Source organism: Hydra viridissima, unplaced genomic scaffold, assembly GCF_058129835.1.
Source record: "Hydra viridissima isolate aposymbiotic clone 2 unplaced genomic scaffold, HvirCarnegie_v1 scaffold_8, whole genome shotgun sequence".
Taxonomy (NCBI): domain Eukaryota; kingdom Metazoa; phylum Cnidaria; class Hydrozoa; order Anthoathecata; family Hydridae; genus Hydra; species Hydra viridissima.
The window spans coordinates 11294980-11322404 of NW_028324307.1; the positions used below are offsets into that span (position 1 = coordinate 11294980).

At 32.1% G+C, this 27425-nt stretch overlaps 1 protein-coding gene across 3 annotated transcripts; it reads right to left on the reverse strand.

Annotated features, from left to right (window-relative positions):
• Positions 1-6260: 6260 nt before the first annotated feature.
• On the reverse strand, positions 6261-15519 carry LOC145187144 (sodium-dependent phosphate transport protein 2B-like). 3 transcript variants are annotated; one of them, XM_090095511.1, is made up of 6 exons: positions 14668-15519; positions 9404-10480; positions 8730-8814; positions 8474-8614; positions 7826-7957; positions 6261-7695 (listed from the first exon to the last, which is right to left on the reverse strand). In XM_090095511.1, the coding sequence occupies exons 2-6, from the start codon at positions 9461-9463 to the stop codon at positions 6323-6325; spliced, it is 1791 nt and encodes a 596-aa protein (XP_089951637.1). In that variant the 5' UTR covers positions 9464-10480; positions 14668-15519; the 3' UTR covers positions 6261-6322. The 3 variants fall into 3 exon arrangements, with proteins under 3 accessions (XP_089951637.1, XP_089951638.1, XP_089951639.1); XM_090095512.1 differs by lacking the exon at positions 14668-15519 and adding an exon at positions 12153-12210; XM_090095513.1 differs by lacking the exon at positions 14668-15519 and adding an exon at positions 10731-10886.
• Positions 15520-27425: the final 11906 nt, after the last annotated feature.

Consider the following 27425-nt stretch of genomic DNA (forward strand, 5'->3'; position numbering starts at 1 on the left):
TCTGCGACTTTTTTTTTCTCACAAAATCTCAATTATTCAGAAAAAAAAACTTTATATAGAAAATAGATAATGGGCTGAAAATTTGCAGGTTTAAAGATGAACATATAAGGAATGTTGTTTATGAAGTAAATTTTTTTTATTTTTTTTTTAAAACTCATTTTTATCATGCTTTGGGTCCCAAACTTCCCTTAACTTTTATATTTTACAGTTCAAATGTCAACCTGGTAAAATTAAAAATGTTTTAAAAAATTCTATTTCATAGACAACATTATAAATATATTAAAGAATTCATGTTCAAAATTTCAAACAGTTTTGACACTTTTTGAGTTTGTTATATTAGATGAAAGAACAGGCAGTTTTGCGGGTAAAATAACACTAATTATGCGCATAATTAATGACGTCATCACAAAAAAATTTTTTTTTTGGTACTGTTTCAATTTTATTATTATTATTATTATTAATAGAAAAAAGCTAAAGTCTATTAATAGTTTTCAATTTTTTGTTAAAAAGTTGCCTTCACCCTAGTACCACCTTAAATACGGCGCTACTCAACTTTCTCCCCCCCCCCCTAATTTTATGATTAATTCTGATAGAGAATTTTATGCTGATTAAGAATCGTATAAAAACATGGGTCTCAAAATTAATGGAAAGTATTCTAATTTGAAGTTGAAAGTACAAAGTTAAACGACAAATCCCTAATATTCTCCATCTTGATTAATGATTTTTTTTTTTTGTCTAAAAGTTATTATTTCAAAGTATTCACGACCTGGTTTTTATTTTGTCATAATAAAGACTTAGAAATAATAGAGCTGAAGAATTCACTCACGTTAAAATTATCACGCCATTATGCTTTAAGTAAGACTCGTACTTTGTTGTCTAGAATATATTTTAAAGTTTTTATGGAATAAGTGGAAAAATTCTGTTATTGATTATATACTATGATAAATTTTAAAACAATTAAAATTTATATGTAAAATATGTAATTTAAAATACTTGTATTTAAAGTTTAATGAGGACTATGGTATTCTTATATCAAACGATTCTTGGTATTAAAATATTTTATTTCATTTCTACCTAAAAAAATAGGCTAACTTTGTTCTTTACCTCTATTTTATTTATGTTTATGTACATTTTACAATTTCTTATTTGTGTATATGCATATGTATATGTGAATGGACTGTAATAACTATTTGACCTATATTTTAACTCTTTTTAAAGTCTGTTTTATAAGTGTCACTTATAAATTTTTGTAAAGTCCTACTTTTATTATGTGCCTAGTTTATTTCTTATGTTTTTCTCTTGGCTTTTTTTTTGACCTGTGTTTCTTGTAACATCCTGAACACGAAATATATTGGTATTGATACTGACTGATATTTTGTATTTTGAATACTTCTTCCACAAAGCATTTTTAAAATGTATTTTAAATAAAATTTTGGATGTATTTTGTATTTTCAATGTTTTTCAAAATCTAAAATACTTTTTAATTTTTTTATTTCTAAAATAAAGATATTATTATGAATAATTTATTAGTTTAACATATTTGTGGTACACACACACACACACACACACACACACACACACACACACACACACACACACACACACACGTATGTGTGTGTATGTATGTATGTATGTATGTATGTATGCATGTATGCATAGGCGCCGAGTTCACGGGGGCAACAGGGGCCATGGCCCCCCTGGAAATTTATACTAATAATATATTATCACAGATTATCATGAGGGCGAGAGTATCTGTTCGCCCCCGTAATAATCTGTGATATTATTAGTATAAATTTCTGGGGGTGCCACTGCCCCTGTTGCCCCCGTGAACTTATTTATCAAGTATTTATTAAGTATTTATCAGTAGTTATCAAATATTACAATTATCTTTTCTTACCTTTTCTTATTTTTAAAAGAAAAGGTTTTTCAATTTTTTTTTGCTAGGCATATGTTTTTGTGTATATATCCATGTATGTATTACATCTATCTATCTTTCTCTCTCTCTCTCTCTCTCTCTCTCTCTCTCTCTCTCTCTCTCTCTATATATATATATATATATATATATATATATATATATATATATATATATATATATATATATATATATACACACTATATGCACTATATGTGTGTATATGCTATAGACAGTTTTCCATAACGTTATTCTCTAATTTAAATATGACATTATTGAAGCTTGATGTCATATTTAAATAAGTAAATGACATTATGGAAGTTGGAACAATTTATTTCAATCCTATGCCCTTCCTGATGTTAACTTGTTTTGCAGGTCAGAACTGAGTTTTTTTATTATGATACTACCTCTAGGCAGTTTACCATCAAATGCTTACTAGCTCCTCCTGACATTACCCACAATTAAATTGGGAGTCTTATCACATATCTTTTGTTCTTCTAAAAAAGTTGTCTTTACCAAAGAGCCTTGCCTGTCATATAATATGATCAGTTTAACATCATGTTATATATACATAATCTACTGATTTTCGCCTGTAGATCTAAGCTACTTCAATCCAGATAGAAAAAAAAAGTAAATAAGAAAAGTATTTTTACACTGACCTGATTAAGCTAAGAAAATATAGAGTGATAATATAAAAGATATTTTCCTATTATAAAATAACACTTGTTGTTTGATGTAACTTTTGTATTCTTTATCTTTGACTTGTTAACAAATTTACATTTTTTTTTAATTTAATGCTCTTAAAAATTTATTATAAGTAGTTTTTTATAACAAATGAAAAATACTTTTTTTTTTTTTTTTAGATTAATAGCAGTTTTAAAACATTTTAATTTACACAAGTTTATTGCTGCAGCTAAGTTTCTCCATTTCAGTTCGCAGTGATCTTTTTTTGGAGTCTTACCTTGCAACTTTGTGTTTTTCACATTTATTTTTTGCAAATGAAAATGTGTCAACTATTACAAACAAACTGATGATCTGCTCAAGAACTTTTGTTTTGATTTTGTTTTTAACAGAACTATTAGTTGATATACAAAGATTGTTAAAATTAGATATAACTGTTATGTTTGTAAGAATTTCTTTTGCAAAATCATTTACAGAAAACACTGATAAATCTTGAAGTTTTTTTTTCTAAATAATAGCTCACATTATACAAGTATATCAATAATTTTAGAATTCACTCTCCATAAACCATCTCTATCACAAGCATTGATGAATGTTTATATAGTATCAAATTATACTTTACATACTAGAAGTAAAGAACATCATTGAATGCTATAAAAAGAATAAGTTTTTTGAATAGTGTAACTTATTGAACAGTTTGTGAATAATGTAAGCAGCTAAATATTGCAAACTTCATTTCTGCATCCTTTATAGTCATGGTTGATTTCTCGCATTTCTCACCGTTGAATTTGTTTTTATCGGTAAAGGTAGTTTAAAATATGATTTGCTACGTCCTGTAATAGAGTATTGGAAAAAGTGTGTTCTTCAAAATGTTTGGGCAGGTTTTAGGCAGACAGGGGTCCAAAAAATGTTGAGTAATAATTCTCAGGGTCACCCCTAAACTTTTCAAAAAGACTCTTTAGCTTATGCCACAACTCATCTGCATCATTTGGGGAAAATTGAAAATCTAAAAACTTAACAAAAATTAGGAGAAAATTGAAAATTTAAGAACTTTTGCTATGCAGTTTTTTTGTTTCTTTGCGTTACTGTGCACCTTTGGAAGAATGAGAACTAGTAATTTCTTGAACAATAACATCAAGCGCTTTTGTTTGTTTCCAGACTATGTTCTTGTGATTATGCTTTTACTTATTGCTATAGTAACAAATCTTTATTCCTTCTGGTGTAATTGTAGATCCTTTGAGAAGGTTAAGGCATATTAATATTCTAGGCATAATTTTTTTTTACTACCCTCTTAGTTAAAAGTTAAAATAATCTTAACATACTATATATTTTTTAGCAAAACATTTTGAATTTTGGTTATAAAAACAAAAAAGTAAAAGTAAAAATCAGCAGTAGTAATAACTACTTTGAATTTTGGTCAAGTGTAATTTACAAACAGATATCAATATAATGAAATGGTTATCAAAACAACATAAAATTTAATACATAGTAGCATAATAACATAATATTTTATACGGATCATATAATTACATTTTTTTTAACAAACCATTTATAAGCTTATAATTTACTTTCTGTTTTATGTCGCATTCTAATGACAAAACAAATAAGGCGTGGTTTACTTCACGATAAGCCTGCTACTTTTTAATTCTTGAAAATGATCTTCAGATGACGCATTGCAACTAGAATTGCTAAATAAAATAACAAGTCGATGTTATTTTATTGATAATTTTTTCTATTAATCCGCTTTCCCGCAAAAACTTACAAATTTCCAGTGGAAATTTATTTTGTTGTCATAAATGAATGCATAGATAAGTGAACGTACAGCGTAAATCTCTTTCGTAAATATGTATTAACTCTTCGGTGTCTTTAACAATTTTTTTTTGTCCAAGCTCCAAATGTTTTCAAGGACAAAAACTCACTCATAGATACATTGCTCATTGATAAATTGCTCATATATACATTGCTCTTATATACATTGGATAATCCTTTTAGATCTGTAACTACAGATGATGAAATAAAATATCCCGGCTTTCATATCTGATTAAAAACTGTCTTTCGTCACCGACACTTTTACCAAACTGACTGAAGATCAAACAGATCCTATCAAGCTGAACGAGCACTAAGTTTAAAAAGTACAGCAACGCAAGTTACTGTACTTTTTTTTCATTTACCTTCAGATAACAGGAATTTTCACACCTATAACTACCTCATTGACTTACATGAGCATATAGAAATGAATCATACTCAACACTAAATTACCAAAGTAGCTACCATCATGCTGAAAATTATCGAGAAAAAACCAATTAATGAGAACTTGACTACTGATATTTTTCTATGGAAATACTTTTTGAAGACTGACTTTTTTAATCTATATTCCTAAGAAGGAGTAATTTTACTGAAAGTTTATCGTTATCATGCAAATCTCTCTGGAAAGCATTCTTTTAAATCAAAAAAATGATCAGAAAATTGAATTCATCTTTTTCGTGCTTCCCTATAAATTTTCTTTTTCTTTGTTTTATATGTTTACAAAAAATAACTTTTCAAATCTTCATCCTATGAGATTAATCTCGAAAAATCATTATCATTATCATTAAGTATTGATATTCACAAAGTCTCTACTACACCTTGAACTTTGTACTTCATTAGTAATGTTTAACCCAATATCATTAAAATATCATTATATCATAATGTGGAATAGCAAAGCCTTGATTCTTTATCTCTGACTAGTTCACTGGATTTGTAACAGATAGAGTCATTGAACTTCTGTTTTATTTTCAGCTAACTGAATTGGCGAATTTGCGTCTCGCAAAATCAGCAGCCCAGAGGTGATACCTACAACTTTTGCTTGATTTGCCTTTTTTTTTTTTTTAGAAACCAGTTTGCAATTCAATCCAAAAAGATATAAAAAAATAACATAGGTTAGCAATCAACCTCTTTTAATATCCCGTTGTATATAGTTTTTTAGTGTACTTCTTGTAAAAAATCTATAGGAGTGTGATGAAACTTAATTTCTCACTTTAATAGCAAGTGATAAAAGAATAAAAATAGAGTTAGCAAAAACACCAAAAGGCAATATAAGTCCCTAAAAGGCAATGGGGCTTTAGGTAAATGCTTACTCTGACCAGAGGCTGATTTGGCATTGCTCAATATTATCAAAAATTAATCTAAATTAGTTTTATTCTAGTAAATATGACTAAAAAACGAAACTTAGTTTATGTAAAACCCTTTAAAAATTAAGCCTCCCCGCCTTCTCCCATCCCCTTAAAAAAAATACAACAGTTTTATCTAGGTCTGACATTAACACTTACTTTTCATTTTTAATGAATTCTATTTTCAAATTGATTCCTTGATTTAAAATTATTCTTTTTTTTTTATTTAACTTTAATTATTATTTACATTTTAACAACAAAGAATGAAGAAAAATTTTTTTTTTTCTTTGTTTTAAAAAAGCAAATGGTACGTTATTCTCGAACATCAATTTTGATTGTGAATATTATATATAATGTATTAAATATTGTTAATTTATAAACGATTTGGATGTTCGAGTCTAGGATGCAAAATAATTGAATGACCAGTTTCTGTTCAGTTTTAGAAATAGAGTTTTATGAGCAAAAAGGAAACAATACCTCAATCATGCAATCTTAGTTGGGGCTTGAGCAAAATAGTATAATTGCTAGTTAATGTATTAATAATATGAACATCGTTTTATATTTTAAATAAGCTAATATCTTAACTCATACCCATATCGGAATTATCTTTCTTTTTTCGTTGAATTTTTCTATAAAGTTTAGCGAAGACTTTGTCGTATGGCTCAAGAGAGCGCAACATTTTGGGAAGCCATTTCCAGCTTCGAAGTTTAAGGGGCAAGAGTCCAGGTTTCTTTGATTGAAGTACATTAACAATAAAAATAAACACCAAAAACAATCCAATGGGCGTGATTACTCCAATAAACACGGTTCGACCAGCAAGCGAAAGTAAAAACACGAATGTTGGAATGGCAAAAAAAGAAAATATTATATAAACAAAAGCAAACCATCGATAATCAGCAGTTGTGTTCCCAAGATACTTTGCCATATTTAATGGAACCTTTCGAAATAAAGGTATTGGATACCATAAAAGTATTCCACTAATGTTAAAAAATAGATGGCACAAAGCAATTTGCAAAGCTGGTGCCAAATGATCACTAGGAGATGCTAATGCAGCTAGAAGACCAGTTGCAGTAGTACCAACGTTTGAACCTAATGTCAAAGGGTATACTCTGTCTACTGATAGAACGCCCAAACCAACTAATGGGGTTAATGTTGAGGTAAATATGGAGCTGGATTGTACTAAAAAAGTCATTCCAGCTCCAACAAAAATAGCAAAGTAACCCGTCAAAAATCCAAACGGTTTGGGAAAGTTCGCGTTAAAGGTTTTCCTTATAACATTAGCAATCTGGCCGCGTAGTAGCGAGTTTAATATTTTGACAATGAGAACAAGACAGATACACAAAACAACTAAAGCGCCAACAAGTATAATAACGCCAACAGCGGTGTCCGAGATGCCGGTGTTCTGGAACGCAAATTTACATAAACGAGAATGTTTTGTTTCTGTTATATTTCTCAAAACTGTGATATTTTTAACAACGCTTTGCGTTTCGTTATTTGTTGTTGTTATTGTGGAGTTTAACTGTTGTGTAACGTTGATCAACAACGTGCGTTTTATTCCTTTGTCGCAAAACTTTTTTATCAAACTTTTCTCTGCAAATGATTTATCACCTTTGGCAATGCCTTCTATGACGTTTTTATCAAGTTGAATTATAAGATTAGTAAACGGATCTGTGATTTTCGTAAGCAACTCTTGGTTCAATGACTTGTCTGAAGACAGACTTGTTGTGTCGACAATGGCTTTTGTTAAGCGAAACAAATAGCCTGAAAATACTTCCAGAGGGAGAAGGACAAGTACTGTTATGATATTAAACATGTCATGGACTGTCGCACCAGCAAAAGCACGTCGAAACTGATTTTTATCAGATATCTGACCCAAAGAGACTATAGTGTTGGTGACACTAGTACCAATATTTGCACCCATAATGATTGGGATTGCAGGAGAAACCTTGATTACTAAATGAGAACAGTTTTGTTCGAAGTTGTAGCGAAGTAAGAGTCAAGATCCAGATGATCTCTCGATCTTTTTTCTAATTCTATAGATAAAATATAGAAAAAAATAACTTTTAATTCACGAAGAACTTACAATCTGACGCAACCATGGTTACAATAATAGAGGTGGTGGTTGAGGAACTTTGAAGTAGAACTGTAGCAACCACACCTATCATCAAACCTGCCAGCGGATTTGTAATTATGTTGTTAGATGAGAAAGCTTTGCCTAAAGTTAAACCCAAAAATTAAAGATGCATACTTTATTAACATCACTTATTAATATCAGTAATTAATACTGATAACTATTTTTAATATTTTATTAATATCATAATATCGCTCAATAACAAAAAATTTAAAACTCGCTGAAAGGTTTTTTAAATTTAAGTTTTAAATTTTCGCATAAAAAAAGCACAAAACATAAAAACTTTTTTAAAACATCAATTTTCAAATATTAAATAATTATAATAACATGTTCGGCGGGTCGCATGAAAAAAAAACAAAAAAAAACGATGTCGTTTGAAATTTTACTTAGTGTAACTTAGCGTTTATTTGGATAGGAAGGTTTTTGATTTTGTCTTTTTTTAGTATTTATTTATCGACTAAATCTATATAACAGCATTTTATTTTTAACAATATGATATTTAATATTGCTTTATAATGATAAATTTAGTTGTAACTATTCATTGTCATGATCAATAAAATTGCCAAATAAATATTTAAAAATCAGTTGAAAGAGGTTTACCGGCGGTTTTTCCTCCAAGAAGACGAAATCCCGAACTCAAGAAACTTAGAGAGCAAATAAACAAATAAAGGAGCGCAACCAAGGAGACGAATTTTAAGAACGTTTTCGTGATGCGTTTTACTTTGTCTTCACGATTGAGTCCTGTAAAAATTTTTCCATCATCTTTATTTTTAAAAGTCAAGAAGAAAAGTAACAACAAAAGCAAACAATAATTAAAAAAAAAAAAAAAAAAAAAAAAAAACGAAAAAAGACGAACCCTTCCATGGCTTGCTAATGGCTCGAAAGTCTTTTGAGGCTGCAAAGGGATCTTCTTCAGTCTCCACACCTAAATCGCCTTCAGCCTAAAAGACCAAAAGTAGCGCAAATGTAAAGATCAATTTGTGGTTAAATTTTATACGAGAAAGAAAAAATTACTATTTGGAGGTTTTAGAGGGCGTTGCTTTTATGTCTGAATAAATTGAAATGGGAAAAAAAATTCTTTTTTTTTTAAAAAAAAATTTCCTAATCGGAATAGTATCGACTTTAAAGAACTTTTAAAAAAATAAACACAGCTCTTTAGAAACTTCGTAATCAAAAAAATTTTTTTTTATAAGAATTTCTAATATTAGCTTTTGTTTTTGTTTTTTTTTTATTTTAAAAAGTGGCATTTTTGGAAAAAGTATAAAATTTTTCTTCAATACCTCATAAAGATAAATAAGTTGCCTGACTTAAAAAAAGAAACTGTTTATACGCATCAGTTTAGAATTTTATTTTTCATTCACGGATTGGAATTGGTGTTAAACAAACATTAACTAAAGTTTTTTCAATAGGTCTTTAAATAATTACAAAGGTTATTGTTGTTGTAAAAAAATAGAAAAGAAGAAGAAAACTAGATAAACATTGAAGTGAGTTTTTTTAACCGAAACTTGAATTAATGTTCAAATGATTTACCTCGCTTTTCTCAAGCACTTTACCATCGTTGATCGACGTAGCCAACTCGTATTTTGTCATATCACCCTTAATTCTCGTAAGTAAACGATCTTGTGAAAAAAGACCGATTAAACGAAACAAGTGACGTTCTCGAGTTTTCTATTTCGGTTTACCACGTTGTAAATAACAACGACTTGAATTCAAACCACCGAGTTAACTTCAAAAATTTTAGCCTTATAAATAATGCACGTGCATAACACGTGTGTTGTCGTGCTTATTTTTTCATTTACAACCAAGGTTTTAAACTTCCTGTATTGCATAATTTATCTATGCTACCTAGAGTTTTAAGTATAAGCCAGTAAGATTTTTTTCGATTCACGTAAATTTAGAGAAATGTTTTTTTGAATTACGTAAATTTTGAGTTAATAAAAAATGGAAATTCTTATTGAATTTCTCTCTTTTAAATTAGAATTTTTAATCACTTCATTTGGTTACAAGTTAATTTACAAATCAAAGTTTTAAACTATTTCATTTGCCTACCAGTTAACTTACAAATCAAAGTTTTTAATTATCCTCAGGAGATAAAAATGTTAAAAAATCAAAGTTTAAGTACCGAAATTCAACAGAGAAACTTTTTTTCAGCTTTGAATTTTTTTTTTAATGTTTTGCGTGTTTTTAAAATTCTAAAGAACTTTTTTTGAATTCTAAATTCTGATGTCTTTTAAAACTTTTCTCTTATAAAGTAGTTTTAAAAATAAAAGGATTCCGAAGAATTCCTTTTTTGTTTTTGATGTTTCATTTTTAGTTATCTTTTTTAATCTGCTTCTTTCAACTAAACAATCTGTTTTTCTAGTTAAACATTTAGCAATTTTAGATGACTTTCATTCGATGGTAAAATCTTTTAGAATTTACAAACTCTATGGTCTAAATTAGTGGCTTAATTTGTTGCATCAGCTACCTTAATGTACCATAAATTTTTTTCACAATTTTGAGGTTTCGTATCGTTTCAGTAGTCTCATATCGTTACAGGAATCTTAGGATTAACTGATATCTTAATCTTAAAGTAAAGCGATCGTTGCGCTACAAATCCAGCGACATCTAAAAATAAAAAAAAATTAAAAAAATTAAAAAAAAAATTTCACAATCTAATTTTCCTGTTTTCATGTGCGTGCGTGCGTGCGAGCGTGTTTGTGTGTGTGTGTGTGTGTGTGTAGGGTGGGGTGGCCCATTTAGGAGATAGGTAAAGGAAAGGGTGTGTCTCCTCCTTTCGATAATGTTATGATTTTTCTTTTGTGTTAATAAAAGTGGGTAACAATTTAAGAATTAAAAGTTTAAACCTTAAAAATACCTTTGCATTCAACTTTTTTTTCAGCATTAAACAAAATAAATCATTAGAATTTGAAGGTAATACTTTGATTAATTTCTTTTTTACACTGTTATTTTGTCACTTGTTGAAAAAAACTACTTTTAGATTCTAACACATATTCCTGAACAAAATGGCGCTTAAGAAATAAACAAAAGTATATATTCCCGCATGGGTTTTTAATTTCAAAATTCATTCACGTGGCTGAAACGCCTCGAAGGAAAATGTTTGTAGTTATTACTAAACACGTGCGGAAATTGACGTCTGGCTGATGGTAAACAAGCGAGTCTGCGAACATAACATTTTAATGGTAGGCATAAAATAAAAGGGTTTGATTTTAAATATAGAAACACTTGCCGCTACACGTGAAAAGAGAAAAATTTATTACACACGTAATAAACAAACAACGCATTCAAAGATTTGCCGGAGTGTACCTCACAAATAATATAAAAGTAAAATTTTTCATGACCTCAAAGTCACGAATAATCTTAAATCATTTGTTTCTTTATTTAACTTAAACTTGACTAACTTGTTGAGCATTAAAATGTAAAAGTGTGTTTATTAAGGAATAAATTATTTCATTGCTAAGCCGCTAAATTTTATGAAATCTGATGTGAAATTTTTTAAGTTAAAAAAAACAAGCACTCAAGGAGTCAAATGCTTGATGGTCCTTTTATCATTCTGCAACCAAATCTTAGTGTATTTTAATTATTAACATCTGAAAAAGAAGTTCAAACAAAAATCAACTCTTCAGCCATTTTTTACTTCCACATCTATTTAAGAGTAAAATATAAGACTCGTCAAACAAAGAAGTATTTGGTCACTAGAATTACCTTCAATTTTAAATAATGATCGACCGAAATTCCGGTTCTGGATATATTTAAGATTTCGTTTCCGACCGGATTTTCGGTTCAAAATGCTACCGGAATAAGATAAAATTTTGATAAAAATAATTTAAACAAATATTTTTTAAAATTAAATGTTAAGCCTGAGAATTAATTGAAGTAGGATTTGGCTTTGTTCGAAAACTAATTAATTTTCTTGTTTAAATTCATTTTAAATTAATGTTCATATCTTGTAATGTTTTTTTCGTTATTACTTGAAAGACAAAATTGTTGTTATTTGTATAATTTTTATATAAATAGATATATATTAAATATTAAAACCAACTATAAAATCTATAAAGTGTTAAATATTCGTTGTTTCTCTTGAATCAATTCTTTGTAGGATTAGCGCTACGTCTTTTAATTGCATTCACGCGAGAATTTCTCCGTGCGAAACTAAAGTCCTTAGGAATTGTTGTGTTGAAATCATTAATAATTGTCTAAAGAGCAAATTGTTAATGATTGTCCAAAGAGAATTTTTTGAGTAGCAACTGTTACATATCTTAACAATGAATATGCTTACAAATTATATTTTCAACATTTGTTCTTGATTTAAACCAGCAGCATTGAAAACTTGTCTGATACTTCATTCTATATAATGGATTCAAAAAGATAAACAATTTTAGTTTGGAAATACTTCATAATTGAAGCAAACAATTCAAGAGTGGTTTAGTACAAAATCCGCAACGGTAAAGTTTCAAGAGGATCTGACGACCCAAAAAAACAAGGATTATATGGATCACGTCACACTTGAAAAGACATCATCTTGACATCAAACTTAGGAAATCCAAAAGCAAATGAAGAACTTGAACTAAACTTAAACATTCCAAACTGGGTTCAAACCTGAAAAATTCCTCAAAAATTGATTCTAATTCTGAAAAAGGCCAAAAGTCCGTATTTGAAATGGGAGTTCTTGATCTCTATTGTCAATGATGCTAGGTTTTTGAGGGACCATGCTCTTTTTGCTCCAAATTATGAAATTGCTAGCAAAAAATACTACAGAAGCTTACTAGATCCAACTTATGAAAAGAAAAAAATTGCTCTTAAAGAAAAGTTGGTGCAATCAGAAGCTGAAAATGTGTCAGTCTGTCTTGATGCATGGTCATCATTTCATCATGGCTATTTGGGAATAACTGTTCGTTTTATTTCCAAAGACTGGAATCGTGTCAAATTCTTTATTTCTTGTTCTCAATTTGATGAAAGACATACTGCAAAAACATTTTTAGCAGGATCGAAACAACAGCAGAGGAGTGGGAAATTTCTTCAAAAATTGGAGTTTGCTTAAGAGACAATGCAGCTAATGTAAAACCAGCCTTCAATGAACCAAGCTGTAATTATGAGCCAGCTGGATGCCTTAACCCTTCAACTTGTTATTAAAAAAAACTATTTTTAGATTCAATTATAGACGAACTGATTGCCAAGAGATTTAAAAACTTTGTTATTTCGCATCCCATTCTTTTGTTTTCTACGCTGAACTTTACAGAGCAAGAAATCTAAATGGATATAAAAGACAGACTTGGCTTAAAAAACGATGTTGACACAAGATGGAACTCTACCTATTACAGGTGTAAAGTTCACTCTGCTTGAGTGAACTTTACACCTGAAGGCTATTGCTGCCACTTTAATCAAATTTTCTTCGGTGGGAATTGAATTTTCTGTTCAAGACTTTTAAGTGTTTTTTTTTTTAAGTGTTATTGAGGAGGAAACAAAAATTTTGTCAAGTATTGATTCTTACATCAGTTCCTGCATTCCGATTGTGACAACAATCTTTAGGAGTTGAAAATTGCTTAGAAAAATGCAATGGAAAAACCTTTTTCAGCAATTGAAGAAACGGAATATTATTCAGTTGCCACTCAACTAAATCCAAGATACAAATGGTATTTTTTTAGATCTGAAGCTACTTTGCAAATTGCTAAACATATTGTCATGAGCCAAATGAAAAATTTTGAACCTCTTGATAATGAATCGATTCCTGCAACTCAAATTTTATCTGGGGACAATTAAAAAACCCATCTTTTTTGCACATTATGTCAAAAATTATTGCGCAATCTCAAACTCAAACAGAACCAAATGCACATTCTTCTTCCAAAATGATGAAAGAAGTATTAAATTACTTTTTGGATTGTCCAATTGCATCTCAATGCCTTAGGATTTGGAAAAACTATGAAAAAAATGCAAATAACAATTTCAAGTTACCATTGACTAAGGTGGCCAAAAAATACCTCACACCACCTCCAACATCCACAGATGTTGAAAGACTGTGTTCTACAGCTGGAGATATTCTCTCAAAAGAAATAGAGTCCTTCCAGAAAATTCGGAAAAATATCTTTTTTGTCGAGAAAATCTTCTAGTTGTTGGATTCCGTTATTAAATATTTTAATTAATTTAATGGTTTGTTTAAATTGAAAGTATTTTTTTTTTAAAAAAGTTATTATTGGTTTTCGATTCCAGTTTTGGTTCCTGTTCCGGTTTGTGTTTATTTTCGGTTCCGGTTACGAATAAGAAAGTTTTATTTTAGATTTCGGTTCCGGCAAATTTCAAGTGTGGTCGATCACTAAGTTTAAACTTTTCTCTTCTTCCATGTAAATGAAAACCGTTATAAAACAATCAACATACAGAGATTGAGAGAAAAAGTTGACGAACTTTTCTTCGGTAACCTCATCAGCCAATCAATCTTACCTGAATGTCTATAAACTAATAATCTTAAATCTTCACTTTTCTCTATTATTACCTAGTATAATACTTCTGTGAGGCGGGTGTTGTTTTGGATATATGTATAATTTTATCGTTTAATTATTGTGAGTCGGGGTTTCTTTACAGGGAATGGGGTTTAATGGTTTGTATTTACGGAGGATAGGGGTGTGGATGTTGGGATGCCTCTTTCGGTTCTGTGTAATGGTAGCACTCTGACTTGTGCTATAATGCGTACTTACTTTTCTTGGCGCGTGATATATTTCTTTATGATTAACAAATCTTTTCCGTTATTAACAAATAATATATTCTCCACTTTAAACTATGTAAAAAAAACTGTTTCTTACTAATTCTTCTGTTCCTTCTTTTATCGTTTATCATGTAACCAACTATAAATTTCCCTATCCTAAATGCCCTCCCGTATATCCCTTATGTCTATAATTTGTCTTCCCTTACTTAAACAATTTTCGTAACTTTCTCAAAGCCTTCTCGTAACCTATCTCTTAGGTTCTTTCTCCTCTTCTCTCCACTTCTTCCCTTTCGCTGCTCCTCCAACTCCCCTTTTCTCTTTTTCTCCCCCTTTACTCCCCCACTCTTTTCGGGTTTCTCGTTTTTATATTTGTTGCTTGTTTTTGGGCGTTGGCGTCTTTTCATTTTCGTTAGATAGCGTGTAAAATATTAATGGTTGATTACGGGTGTTTTGATTGTTGTGAATAGCATCTTGGTTAGTTAGGTTTAGCTTCCTCACATAGCTTCGTTATTCGATAAAAATCGTCCCTTGATTTTTCTTTTAGCTCGGTGGAAAAAGGGGAAGGGTGGGGTAATAGTATTGTGTGTTCTTTCTTAACGACACATTAGTGGTGAGTTGACGTTAGTGTAGGACAGTGGGAAGGTAGTGGGTTGTTTGGAAAATGGGAGTACGGTGAAAAGTAATTATCGATTGTCTTTGTTTACACAATGTTTTCTCGGTTTGGGAAGGGAATTTATTAAGGTTACTTTCTTTTGGTTCACTTGGTAGGTATGCGATTTGAAAGTGTTACGAGACGGCTGTTTGTAACGAAAAACGTTGTTCACGAAGTTGAAGTTTTCATTCAGGCTCGCAATAGTTTAACTGACTTCCTCTTTCTTTTGTAAACCTTCTTTAGCCATTGTAGGTTACGTTTAAATATTAAAACCCAATTATAAATTATATACAATTATAGACTTGCCGCATCAGTCTTTATAAAACTAATAAAGCATTCACATAAACATAAATAAATGAAAAAAAAATTTAAAATGTCACATCAAACAAATCGCTATTTAAAAGTGTAACACCAAAATAAAAAGTATATACTAAATCAATAGCTCGGGCTTATACCAAAAAAAAAATGTGCCCTGTAAAATTACTCAATTAATATTAAAAATTTTTTTTTTTTTTTTTTTTTTTTTGTTGTTGTTGTTGTGAAGAATAAGGCCATTATCTAATTGGATAATTCCATCTTGGCTATCAAGTGATTGTTGGATCGCCCCACCAGCTTGTAAACTTGAAATTAAAACGTATTCGCCTGCTTGTTGTATGGTATGCATTCCGAGGGAATGCATTTCTTCGTAGTCATGGTGAGGGTCTTCCCACACAATAACTTTTAAGGAGTTCTTGATGTAGCAAATCCCTGCTTTGAAAGTTTGATCTATGGTGGAGGGGCATTCTGTGTCAGTGACATGTTGTTCAATGTGGCTTGAATTACCTACTAGTTGGGCGGGAAATCGGCGAATTTCAAACAGATCTTGGGTTAGTATATTTGTCTTAAATATTTGGCATTTGTATTCCTCAGAAATTTTATTTTTCCATTGACCTTCTTCAATTTCAAAAATTAACGGTTGTTCAATATTTACGATTTCGGTTGGAGTGGGTAGATCGTCTTTTATTTTGTTGTTGTTATTGTACAATGCGTGAAAAATGTGTCTTACACTTTCGATCGGCGAATGTTCTCTTATCTTTATTAATGAAGTTTTAAGAATTTGGTTATACACCATGGCAAGGCAAAGCTCATGTGGGACTCGTATTTCATCATCTTTACGAGATCTAATACTAGAAACGAATATGTTTTTATGATTACATGTTAAAGTTACTTTATAATGGGTACAAAGGTAGATAGGAAACTTAGAAACGGTTGGGGAGTGACGAAACACCTCCGCGGTATAAGTTTTTAATTCGTAATCTTCTTTGTTCATTTGATGTTCGCAGTTTTTTATTGTGGGGTATTCGTAAATTCCCATAGGCGTGGTTTTAGCGCAGTCATATACCGGCCCAATGTCAATACTTAGAATATGTGGAGCTATTAATGTGAAAAACACGAATATTTGCGTTAGTAAATAATTAACACTGTATTTTCTTCGTCTATGAGAGCTTCGGTTGAAAGTTGTTAATAAACAATTTCGGGGTAAACTGTCTGCTGAGGTTCCAATGTTTTTATGAGGTACTCGGAGCTGTTCAAAATAGATTCGTACTAGTTCCGGACTGAGGTTGTTTTCTGGCTCCCAAGTATTATTTATTTCGTCATAATCTTTCCATTTTATGAGGAACTCTCTCTTCCCTCTTCGTGTTCTGTGGTTTCGTATTTCGTCCACTTGAAATATGTTATCTTCATTTGGTTCATGCCAATTCTTCTTTTCTGTATTTGTAGGGGGAACTAGGGATCTCGTTGTTTCCTCGTCTTTTTTTTGGTTTTGGTTTTCAAGTCTTTCCGCGTTGTTAGGTTCTTCTTTTAATGTTTGGGAATTCATTTGTGGATTTTGAACACTTTCTTGTTTTGAGAGGTTCTGATCTGCTGTAATATTGTTAATGCGTTCGTGGAATTTCTTAAGTCTGTTTGTGTGAATGACTGTTGGTCCCTTACTTCCATCGATTTTTTGGATTTTAAAGTTAACTGCTGAAAGCTTTTCTAGGATTATATACGGTCCTCGCCACTGTTTCTGTAGTTTAGGAGATAGTCCTTTTTTTCTTTCTTTACTGTGAACCAATACTTTATCACCTTTTTGGAATGTGGTTTCTTTTGTCGCTCTATCATAATAAAACTTATTTTGTAATTGTGCTTTTTGTAGGTTTCTTCGTGCAATTTCGTGGGCTAATTGAATTCTGGTTGTTAAAAGTTTTCTGAATTCTGTGATTGTGCCGGGAAGGTCTTTTTGAGTATATAACGTAATATCGGGTGGTAATCTAGGTTCTCTCCCGAATTGTAGAAAGTAGGGCGATTCTCCACGCGAGCTGTTAATAGAAGTTCTATATGCGAATAAAGCCGCATTGATGTGTAGGTCCCAGTCTTTTTGGTGGTCGCTAACGTACATGGAAAGTGTTTTTACTAATGTTCCATTGAATCTTTCTACCATTCCGTCACATTCGGGGTGGTACGGAGTTGTGTTTATTTTCTTAGTATTTATCATACCACACAGTTCACTAATCAATTTTGAGAGGAAGTTGGTACCTCTCTCCGTCAAGAATGTTCGTGGAGCTCCATATCTCAGGACTATATTATCTAGTAACAATTGCGCTATAATAACAGCGTCAGTAGTAGCTGTTGCGAAAGCTTCTGGCCAGGCTGTCAATCTATCTTGGAAAACAACTATATACTTATTTCCGGAAATAGTAACTGGAAATGGTCCTATAACGTCACAAGCGACTTGATCCCAAGGTTCTCCTGCTGGTATGGGTTGCAGAGGGGCTTTATATTGAGGAGTTCTTCCTTTCCTTTTAGAGCATTCTGTACAGCTTTGAATCCATTTTTCTGTTTCTGAATACATTAGTGGCCAAAAATATCTTTTCCTAAGTTTGTCAATTGTTTTGACTAAACCAAAATGTCCTGATATTGCGTGATCATGAGCCCAGAATAGAATGTCGTTTCTGAATTTCGGTGGTATTACTAACTGTTTATAAATTCCTTCAGTAGAACTTTTGCTTGGTTCATATATGTGATAGAGTATATCATGTTCGTCGAGTAAATATTGGTTGATGTCAACTAATAGTCGCGCCGCTTCCTTTTTGTTGTCAGGAATAATCTTTTGTTTTAAGTAATTTATCTTGTGTAATAATTCGAGGTCTAATCTTTGTTGGCGTTTAACTTCTTCTTTTTCTGATGTTATTTCATTTTTTATTATAAAATGTTTTGTTCCTCCGATTAAATCCTCTTTAATTATAGATTCTATTTGTCTGACGTCATTAGGGAGTTTATCATGTGATATGGGATTGACATCCAACTCTTCCCTCGCTGAATTATGCTTATTCAATGAAAATAAGAATAGGTCACTATTTTCTGATTGATTAGTGTCAAAGTATTTGCGTCGAGACAGGGCGTCAGCGTTGTTGTTTAATTTACCAGGTTTATATTCAATGTCATAATCGTACGCTTGTAAGAGTAAGGCCCACCTCGTTACTTTTCCTGTTGGTTCTTTTGTGTTCAAAATGTAATTTAGCGGTTTATGGTCGGTGACAATGGTGAACCTGTTGTTGTGAAGATATGCATGACACTTCTTTACTGCAACCACTATTGCTAGCGCTTCCCTCTCGGTTACAGATGTCTTCTGTTCTCTTACAGAAAATTGTCTTCCTCCGTAAAGTATAGGGCGTTCGATTCCATGGAGTCTTTGGCTGAGTGTAAACCCTAAACCGGTGGCACTTGCATCCGTAGTTAGGATAAACCTCCGTGTAAAGTCTGGATATGCCAGGAGAGGTTTCTCAACAAGTTTCTGTTTTAGTATGCTAAACGCTTCTTGACAATGGTGATCCCAGTTAAATTTGACACCTACTCTGGTTAGGTTATATAGAGGGGCGGCTATCTTGCTAAAATTGTGAATAAATCTCCTATAATAGCCCACCAAACCTAAAAAGGATCGTGTTTGTTTAGCGTTCAATGGTCTGGGGTAGTCTTGTACTGCTGATACATTTTCGTTGTTAGGTTGTATGCCCTCTCTATTTACTATGTGGCCTAGAAATGCAGTCGATTCTTTTGCGAAGTTGCACTTACTAGTTTTTAATTTTAGATTTGCTCCTTGTAGTTTATTAAAAATTATTTCCACATGTTCCAGATGTTTCTCAAAACTAGGAGAAAATATGATGATGTCGTCAATGTAAATAAGACAAAATTTCCATAGTTCTTCTTGAAGGATGTGTTCCATTAGTCTTTGGAAAGTACTCGGTGCGTTGCACAATCCAAACGGCATAACGTTACATTCATATAGGCCGCGATGTGAAATAAAAGCCGTTTTTTCTTTAGAGGCTTCCTCCATTTCTATTTGCCAGTATCCACTCATTAGGTCTAAAGTAGTAAAGAATTGTGCGCCATTTAGACTGTCTAAAATGTCATCAATCCTTGGAAGGGGGTAAGAATCCTTTATGGTTACGGAGTTCACATCTCTAAAGTCAATACACAGCCTAACTTCTCCATTTGGTTTTGGCACAATGATGACTGGGGCTGCCCACGGGCTGACGGACTTCCTAATGACATTAGCATTAAACATTTTATCTATTTCTTTATCGATTTCTTGCCGCTGTTTTGGGGATACTCTGTAGGCTCTTTTTCGAATGGGTGTAGCGCGTCCAGTATTTATTACATGCTTTATTAGGTGAGTACATCCTAACATATTTTGTGAATTTGCAAATATATCACAGTGCCTTTTTACTAGTTCCGAAATATCTCTGAATTGTTCTTCAGTTAAGTTTAAATGACCTGACCTGTGCAATTCTACGGGATTATTGTCTTGTAAGATAACATTAGTAAAATGATGTGGGTTTTTTTCTTCTATATTATGTTCATCTGAAGACACACTATATATTTTACCTAAGACTGTATTGGTTTCTAATTCCAAAGATTCGTTGGTGGGGTTTGAGACCATCGCAATTACGGCTCTGCTGTCTCCCGATAAGAGTGTGGGTTGTAACACTAGGTTTTCTTTTAAGAGTAGTTCTTTATTTGGCTCAAAATAGTAATCATCATTTGTTGGAAAGTCATATGGGACGTTTAGGATTGTTGTTGAAAGGGGTTGCAATCTTTTCCTTTTGGTTGTAACGATCTCGTTATATTCGTCCGTTTCTTCTTCACTAATGAGCTGATCTGTTTTAATTGAGCTTATGTTTTGTTCTAGTGTTAAATTTTTGTTTTTAAAATCAATCACCCCGTTATATTCGGTGAGAAAATCCTTTCCTAAGATTACATCATAGTTTAAATTGTCTATAACATATGTTTTAAATGGGTAAACTATCTGTCGTATCTCAAAATTAAGCGTCAGCATTCCTCGTATTAATAGTGCATCTCCGTTGGCAGATGTGACTTGTTGTAGGTCACTTGGGTGTAACGTGCGACGTTTCTTCTTGTTTGAAGTGAGTAGTGTGGAATAAAAATTGTAGCTTGTGGCCGTTATTGCAGCGCCAGTGTCCACTAGTAATTTCTTCCACTGATCGTCTACTTTTCCCCATATACTTAAATTAGATGGCTGTGATATGTCTTGGCTGTCTTGTATCTGATTGATAATTTGCTTCGATGATGGAGATTGAGGCAGTTCTATGGGAATGAGAGGTTTATCCATCACACTCTTGACTGGAATAGGAATAGATGGGGATTCATAAGTTTGGTTTATTTGAACATTTCCTTCTATTTGTATAGTAATTGGTGAAGGCTCATCAATATTGCAATTTAAGACATTATTCTTTTCAGGACCTAATGGGTGTCTATTTGTAACCATTTGTGAATCTTTTTGATCATTTCCAGGGAGGCTAATTGGGTTAGTTTTATTCTCCAGAAGTTCTTGGATGGGTTTTGAGATTTTTATCGGAATATAGTTAGTTAACTTACAATTGTTATCATGGACTGTTATAGAAACGACTTGTGAGTTTGGTATTGGGTTAGCATTCTTTTCTCTCAAGGTAAATGTGCTATCAGGGCAGCTGAAATTCATAGATTTGTTAGGACTTATGATGTTTTGACCATCTAAATTTTCACCACATGAAACGTTTTGGTTGCACTTTAATTCTAAGACGTTTAAGGGTGGGTGGTGTCTGGGATTTTCGTTAAAATGCTGGGGTTTTGTTTGGGATCTGTCAAGGTTGTTATTTGGGTTCTGGTCATATCTTCTATCATTATATCGTCTTTCATCATATTGCCAATTATTTTCCGCTAGGTGGTTCCGTGGGTTTCTACCGTAGTTTTGTTGCGGTGTGGACCATTTGGAATTATAGTTATTTTCGCTGTTTCTCCAAGAAGGCCCATGGTTTGAAAATTCACGCGGTGGGTTATTGGGTAGAGGGATCCGGGGATCACGGAAAACTTGGTCGCAGTATCGGGCTATATGACCTACATTGTGACACTTGTAGCAGGTGGGTTGGTTTTGTGGCTGTGAGTAGTGGTTTTGTGGCATTGCCTGGTTTTCAGTTTGTTGTTTTGAGAGCCGTAATTTTAATTGTTTTAGTTCCTGTCTTAATCTAGCGACTTCTCTGGTTGCACCTTCAGGGGTTGCTAAGTTGGCGGGTGTTGTATTGTATGCGTTTAGAGGGGGCGTATCATTTTCCGCAAAAGTTACCGTATTTGTTTTCGAGGGTTTATTTTGTAGTTTGTTCATCGCTTTCACTATAGTTTCAACTATTCTCTCATCATCGTCGTTGATAACGGAATTGTTGACTCGTGCTATCCTAACTGCTTTCGTGTAGGTTGCTGGTTGACTTAAGAGGAGTCTCTGTTTAAGGTTAGGGTTCACGCCTTGTATAAATAGGTCTAATTTAGTTTCTTCACTAACGTTTAATTCTTGGCATAATTTCTCGAGATTGGCTATAAACTTCTCTAGACCGCTATGTCCTTCTTTAAGGCTGTATAGCTGCGTCTTCTTTATCCACACACGCTCTGGGGGTTCATACTCATTTTGAAAAGCCTGTACGAGTGAGTCAATGTGCTGTTTGTTTTTTTCTGGTAGGGACTCGTAGTAGGTGGAAGCGGACTGGTTCAAACACAGGGGAAATGCGCAAAGTTGATCGTGGCTATTCCAGTTATTAAAGGTGGCTACTCTTTTAAACTGAAGAAGGAATTCTTTGACGTCTTCTTCGGGGCTTCCATTAAATTTCGGGAGGTTGGATCTATCTATTGAGGGTCTCACGGAGAGTGTCAACTTTTCAAGCAGAGCTGTCAAAAGAGTATCATCATTGCGTTTCTCTGGAGTATTATTTATTACTTGTCTGTCAATTGTTTCCGTAAGCCTTTCTAAAATTCTTTCTAACCGTCTGTTGTTTAAATCGTCACTTCCTATAGAGTCTCTATCGTAGTTGTCTTGTGGGGGTATTTGTACTTCGGGGGTATTAACATTTATAGCAGCCGGTGTGGTAGAGAAAAATATTGGCACTGAGCTGGGATTGTGGTGATTCATTTTAATTGTATTTAAATCTCTTCTTATAAATTTCTTCTTTTAAATTTTTTTTCTTTTAAATTTCTAATAAATATTTTCTCTTATTTTTTGTAATTTCCTTCTTATAAATTTTCTTGTTTTAATTTCACCTTAATTATTTCTTGTAAAATTTCTCATTTAAATTTTATTCATAAAAATTTCCTCGTTTAAATTTCTTCTTATAAACTTCCTCGTTTAAATTCCTTCTTATAAATTTCTTCTATAAACTTCTTCTTAAAAATATTTTTTTTTTTTGTGCACACCTGAATGCAGCAAAGTTCTCTCTAATTATGCAGAAGAAGAGAGACGAATTTAATCTCGGTAGGACCTCCAATGTGAGGCGGGTGTTGTTTTGTGTATAAATATAATTATATCGTTTAATTATTGTGAGTCGGGGTTTCTTTACAGGGAATGGGGTTTAATGGTTTGTATTTACGGAGGATAGGGGTATGGATGTTGGGATGCCTCTTTCGGTTCTGTGTAATGGTAGCACTCTGACTTGTGCTATAATGCGTACTTACTTTTCTTGGCGCGTGATATATTTCTTTATGATTAACAAATCTTTTCCGTTATTAACAAATAATATATTCTCCACTTTAAACTATGTAAAAAAAACTGTTTCTTACTAATTCTTCTGTTCCTTCTTTTATCGTTTATCATGTAACCAACTATAAATTTCCCTATCCTAAATGCCCTCCCGTATATCCCTTATGTCTATAATTTGTCTTCCCTTACTTAAACAATTTTCGTAACTTTCTCAAAGCCTTCTCGTAACCTATCTCTTAGGTTCTTTCTCCTCTTCTCTCCACTTCTTCCCTTTCGCTGCTCCTCCAACTCCCCTTTTCTCTTTTTCTCCCCCTTTACTCCCCCACTCTTTTCGGGTTTCTCGTTTTTATATTTGTTGCTTGTTTTTGGGCGTTGGCGTCTTTTCATTTTCGTTAGATAGCGTGTAAAATATTAATGGTTGATTACGGGTGTTTTGATTGTTGTGAATAGCATCTTGGTTAGTTAGGTTTAGCTTCCTCACACTTCCAACTTCTAACCAATAACAATCTATCCAATACTCCTAAATCCTCTTTACTCTCTTCTCCTCGTTACTCTGTCAATACTCTCCCAATCCTCGCTGTATATTTAAGCTTAACTACATGATGGAAAAACACAAATACCTCTTTCTGATTAATCACAAATTAACTTTAGCAGGGCACAGTGCATAGGAACATGCTGTAAGACTTTGCAACACATCGCCAGAAATTTTATTTTTTGATTATCATTAGAAAACATTTCCTTATTCAAAAGATGTTAAAGACGACTTTTTTTAGTGGGGGCCTGGAGAGAAATCACATATTTTAGGGGAGTCTCCAGGAATTTTGTTGTTCAAGATAGGTAACTAACAAGCATGAGCATACTCAAATTTCTAGCATGTTGTTACTGATGTCGAATGAGGATGGCTTGTAAAAAATTAAGATAATTAGAGCTAAACCAACCAACCCGCCCCGACCCCTAACTGCCCCCTTCCTAGAACTACGTCTCCTTTATTTGTAAAAAGATTTTTTTGTTCTTTCATAAACCACGATTGTTCAAATTCTGTTAATAAACGACAGGTTATTGTACGCAAGCGCAGTTGGGTTATGACAATTTTAGAATTTTCAAAATGGCTACGGACCTTCGTTACAGAGTGAATTTTGGCGCTTCTGCAGTTTCTCTTTCTGAACGTAGAATGTGAGAATGTAGAAAAATTGATGAATAACTATTACTGTATCGTACACTGGTTTTTTTTTATTAAAAAAAACGGTTTGAAGGATACATCATCTAAATTTTACATTTGATAAAACAACAATGAAATAAGTTTTAAAAGTTCTTCTTTTAGGAAAAAAAAATGTTGAATTCTTTTTTAAAATTTATTACTAAAGTACATTATTTGCAGTATAGTTTATTCTCTAATAAATCAAAAAATGGCTATTTTTATTGCCATAAAAAATTGCGGAAGATAAACATACTTTAACGACTTTTTTTAACGTAAAAACCATGCTATTAATTTATTGCTTTTGTCAGCAAAAAGATCATTAACTTATTATTTTCAAAATGGCGAATATTAGGGTTTTTAGTAGGATTTTTTACAACTTTGACTTCGAATGAGCACTTTCAGTTGGTTTTCAGGTCTATGTTAAAAAAAGCTTATTGGTTATTGAGTATTTTAGCTTACTCAATGGTTCGCATTAGATAAACAACTTGAGTAGATGCAAGCACATAATATATATTTATAATACAAGAAGTTTAGCATAAAGTCTTAACATAGTACTCTTAACATAGTTAAGTATAGATTAATAAAACTTAAGAAAGCATGGCTAGCATACAATGCATTGCGGGATATTACAAACCCGGTAGTTTATTTTCGAGAAGCCGAACAGACTTCAACACTCCCGCCACCTTCGACGAGTAAAGAAATAGTTTTCTCATTAACGAAGGTGATAGTTATTATCTTCGCTTTGTTAGAGCATTTGATAGGATATAGCTTATTAATAGGTCGACTAACTAAACACGATTTTCCGCTTTCTTGTATGTAATTAAGGAGGTAACCCTAGAAATAATTTATTTTTTGAGTTTAAGCTATTTATTGATATTTTTTAGTAAAACTTGATTCTATTTCAAAAAATTAAAAAAAAAAAATCATTCAAAAAATTTTTTGCCTTGATTATCCAAAAATAAATTAGTTAAACTTCAAACAATGGGGTGTATTTGAAAACATAACATCTCACTATATAATAACTCTACAGCTTTGAAATTTTGCAGAAATGTTTATTATATATAATATTTTCATTTGTCATAGGATTTTTTGATTTGCCTCGATAACTCCAAAGTTATACAAAATATTTCAGAGTTTATTTATTTTGTCACTCAAATAAGTACGAAATTTCATATAAATCTGAAATTTGCCCTTTATATTACAAAATCCTATGAGAAATGATTTATCAATGTCTTATAAAAATGTCCTGAAAATTTCAGTTCATAAATCCATACCATTTTTAAAAAACCATGTTTTGAAATGTGGAATGTCTAAAAAATTATTAAATCTGGGAAATGAGACTTTTAATAAAGTATTTCAAAAATAATACTTAAAAACCACCAGGTATATATGAAGTTTGTTTTTCATTTGAAACCTCAACATCCACTGTACCTTTTTTAATTTTTCTTAGTTTTTTACGCTGTTTTAACACCATATTAGAAGATTTGTGCTTCATGTGTTTAACACATTTATTATCAGCCTCCATTAGTTTCTTGGAAGTTATTTGTCCTTTAATTCCAAAACTTTCCAAAACAGATTTTACTCCTTCCCCACCATCATTGAAATGAAGAACTGCAGAATTAATTGCCAATTCAAACGTTCTTCTGGATAAGAATACATTTTTAGGACAGCGAGTCCATATAATTGCGTTAAATGCTTCATTTGCATTTTGCGTTTGTCCATGGAGGCATTTGGTTAGCAATTTATCATCAGATAAGTCTTGAAAAATTGGTTTCAGCTTTAAATAGATCCATATTGGTAAATTAATTTTATCTTTATGAAACTTAGTACCATTTAGTTGATCAAGTTGCCACTTACACCAAGAATTTTTATTTCTGGGACACATAGCATGGCGACATGCAGGATCTTTAAGTGCGGTGCAATGGTAGAGAATGGCTCCAATAGCTTTCTTCATCGCGTATACATTATCAGAGTTTCTCCGAATAGCAAGACCATAGTAGTTTTGCATGGAATTAATAATAGTATCAGTAAGTTTCCCTTTACCATGTATTGGAGTTTTTGTCCCTTTAAAGTTTTTCACTAAATTTCGAATTCTAGTACCAAGTCGCTTTTGTACATGGCCAATACACTCTAATTTCTCAATGTTAATTCCATTCTCTTTGTAAGGATTAGATTCAACAACTTCTTTAAAAGAAGAAGTATCTCCATCTCCTAAATATTGGGAATAAATTATATTGTTTTTTTGAATGGAACGTGCAAACATTTGAATAGCACCGGCAGCTTCCATGGCACCAGAGGATTTAGTATGGTTTATATGACAATCATGATTTACTTTCCATCTATCATGTTCAGGTGTACCTTCCTTGGATCTCCACATTGTACAACCTTTACAGTGTTTTGAGAAAGCCTGATAATCTAAAACTTTATCACCAACAACAGCTGTAACTACACCATTCAATGATGCATGACCTCTCTTCTGCCAAGAACCATCTATTGGAACGCGTTTGCAGACTGGCTGACTACTCGCTTGAGAAAATTCTCTGGCAGCTTTTTTCATTGATACTTCAGCTAATTTAGCATATGCAGTTGAAATACAGTTGTCATTCAAGTTGTCAAAAGCTGATTCACCAATACCATACATATTAAAACAGTTAGTAAACATTTTCAATGCTGTCTTCCCTCGACCAATCTCATGGAAACTAATGACTGCTCGAACATTTGACTCATACAATTTGCGACCACGTTTAGTTTTTCAATTAGAATCGTGGCACTCTTTACTAGTGAAACAAGAGTTAATCCAACCACAGCTCATACATTTCAATTCTAATAAATGAGCAAATCCCATTCTTCTTTTCAGGTTATCAATAAATTCTATTGGTTGTTTGTTATCACATTTAGGACAGTACAGAATTGGTAAAATTAACTTTTTCATTTGCTCAATATCCATAAACATAAAATATTTAC

Coding starts and splice junctions, on each gene's coding strand:
- LOC145187144 (XM_090095511.1), bottom strand. CDS start 9,463: ATGACAAAATACGAGTTGGCTACGTCGATCAACGATGGTAAAGTGCTT. Junction 8,615..8,729: donor CATTAGCAAGCCATGGAAGG/GTTCGTCTTTTT, acceptor AAATTTTTACAG/GACTCAATCGTGAAGACAAA. Junction 7,958..8,473: donor TCTTGGAGGAAAAACCGCCG/GTAAACCTCTTT, acceptor GTTTAACTTTAG/GCAAAGCTTTCTCATCTAAC.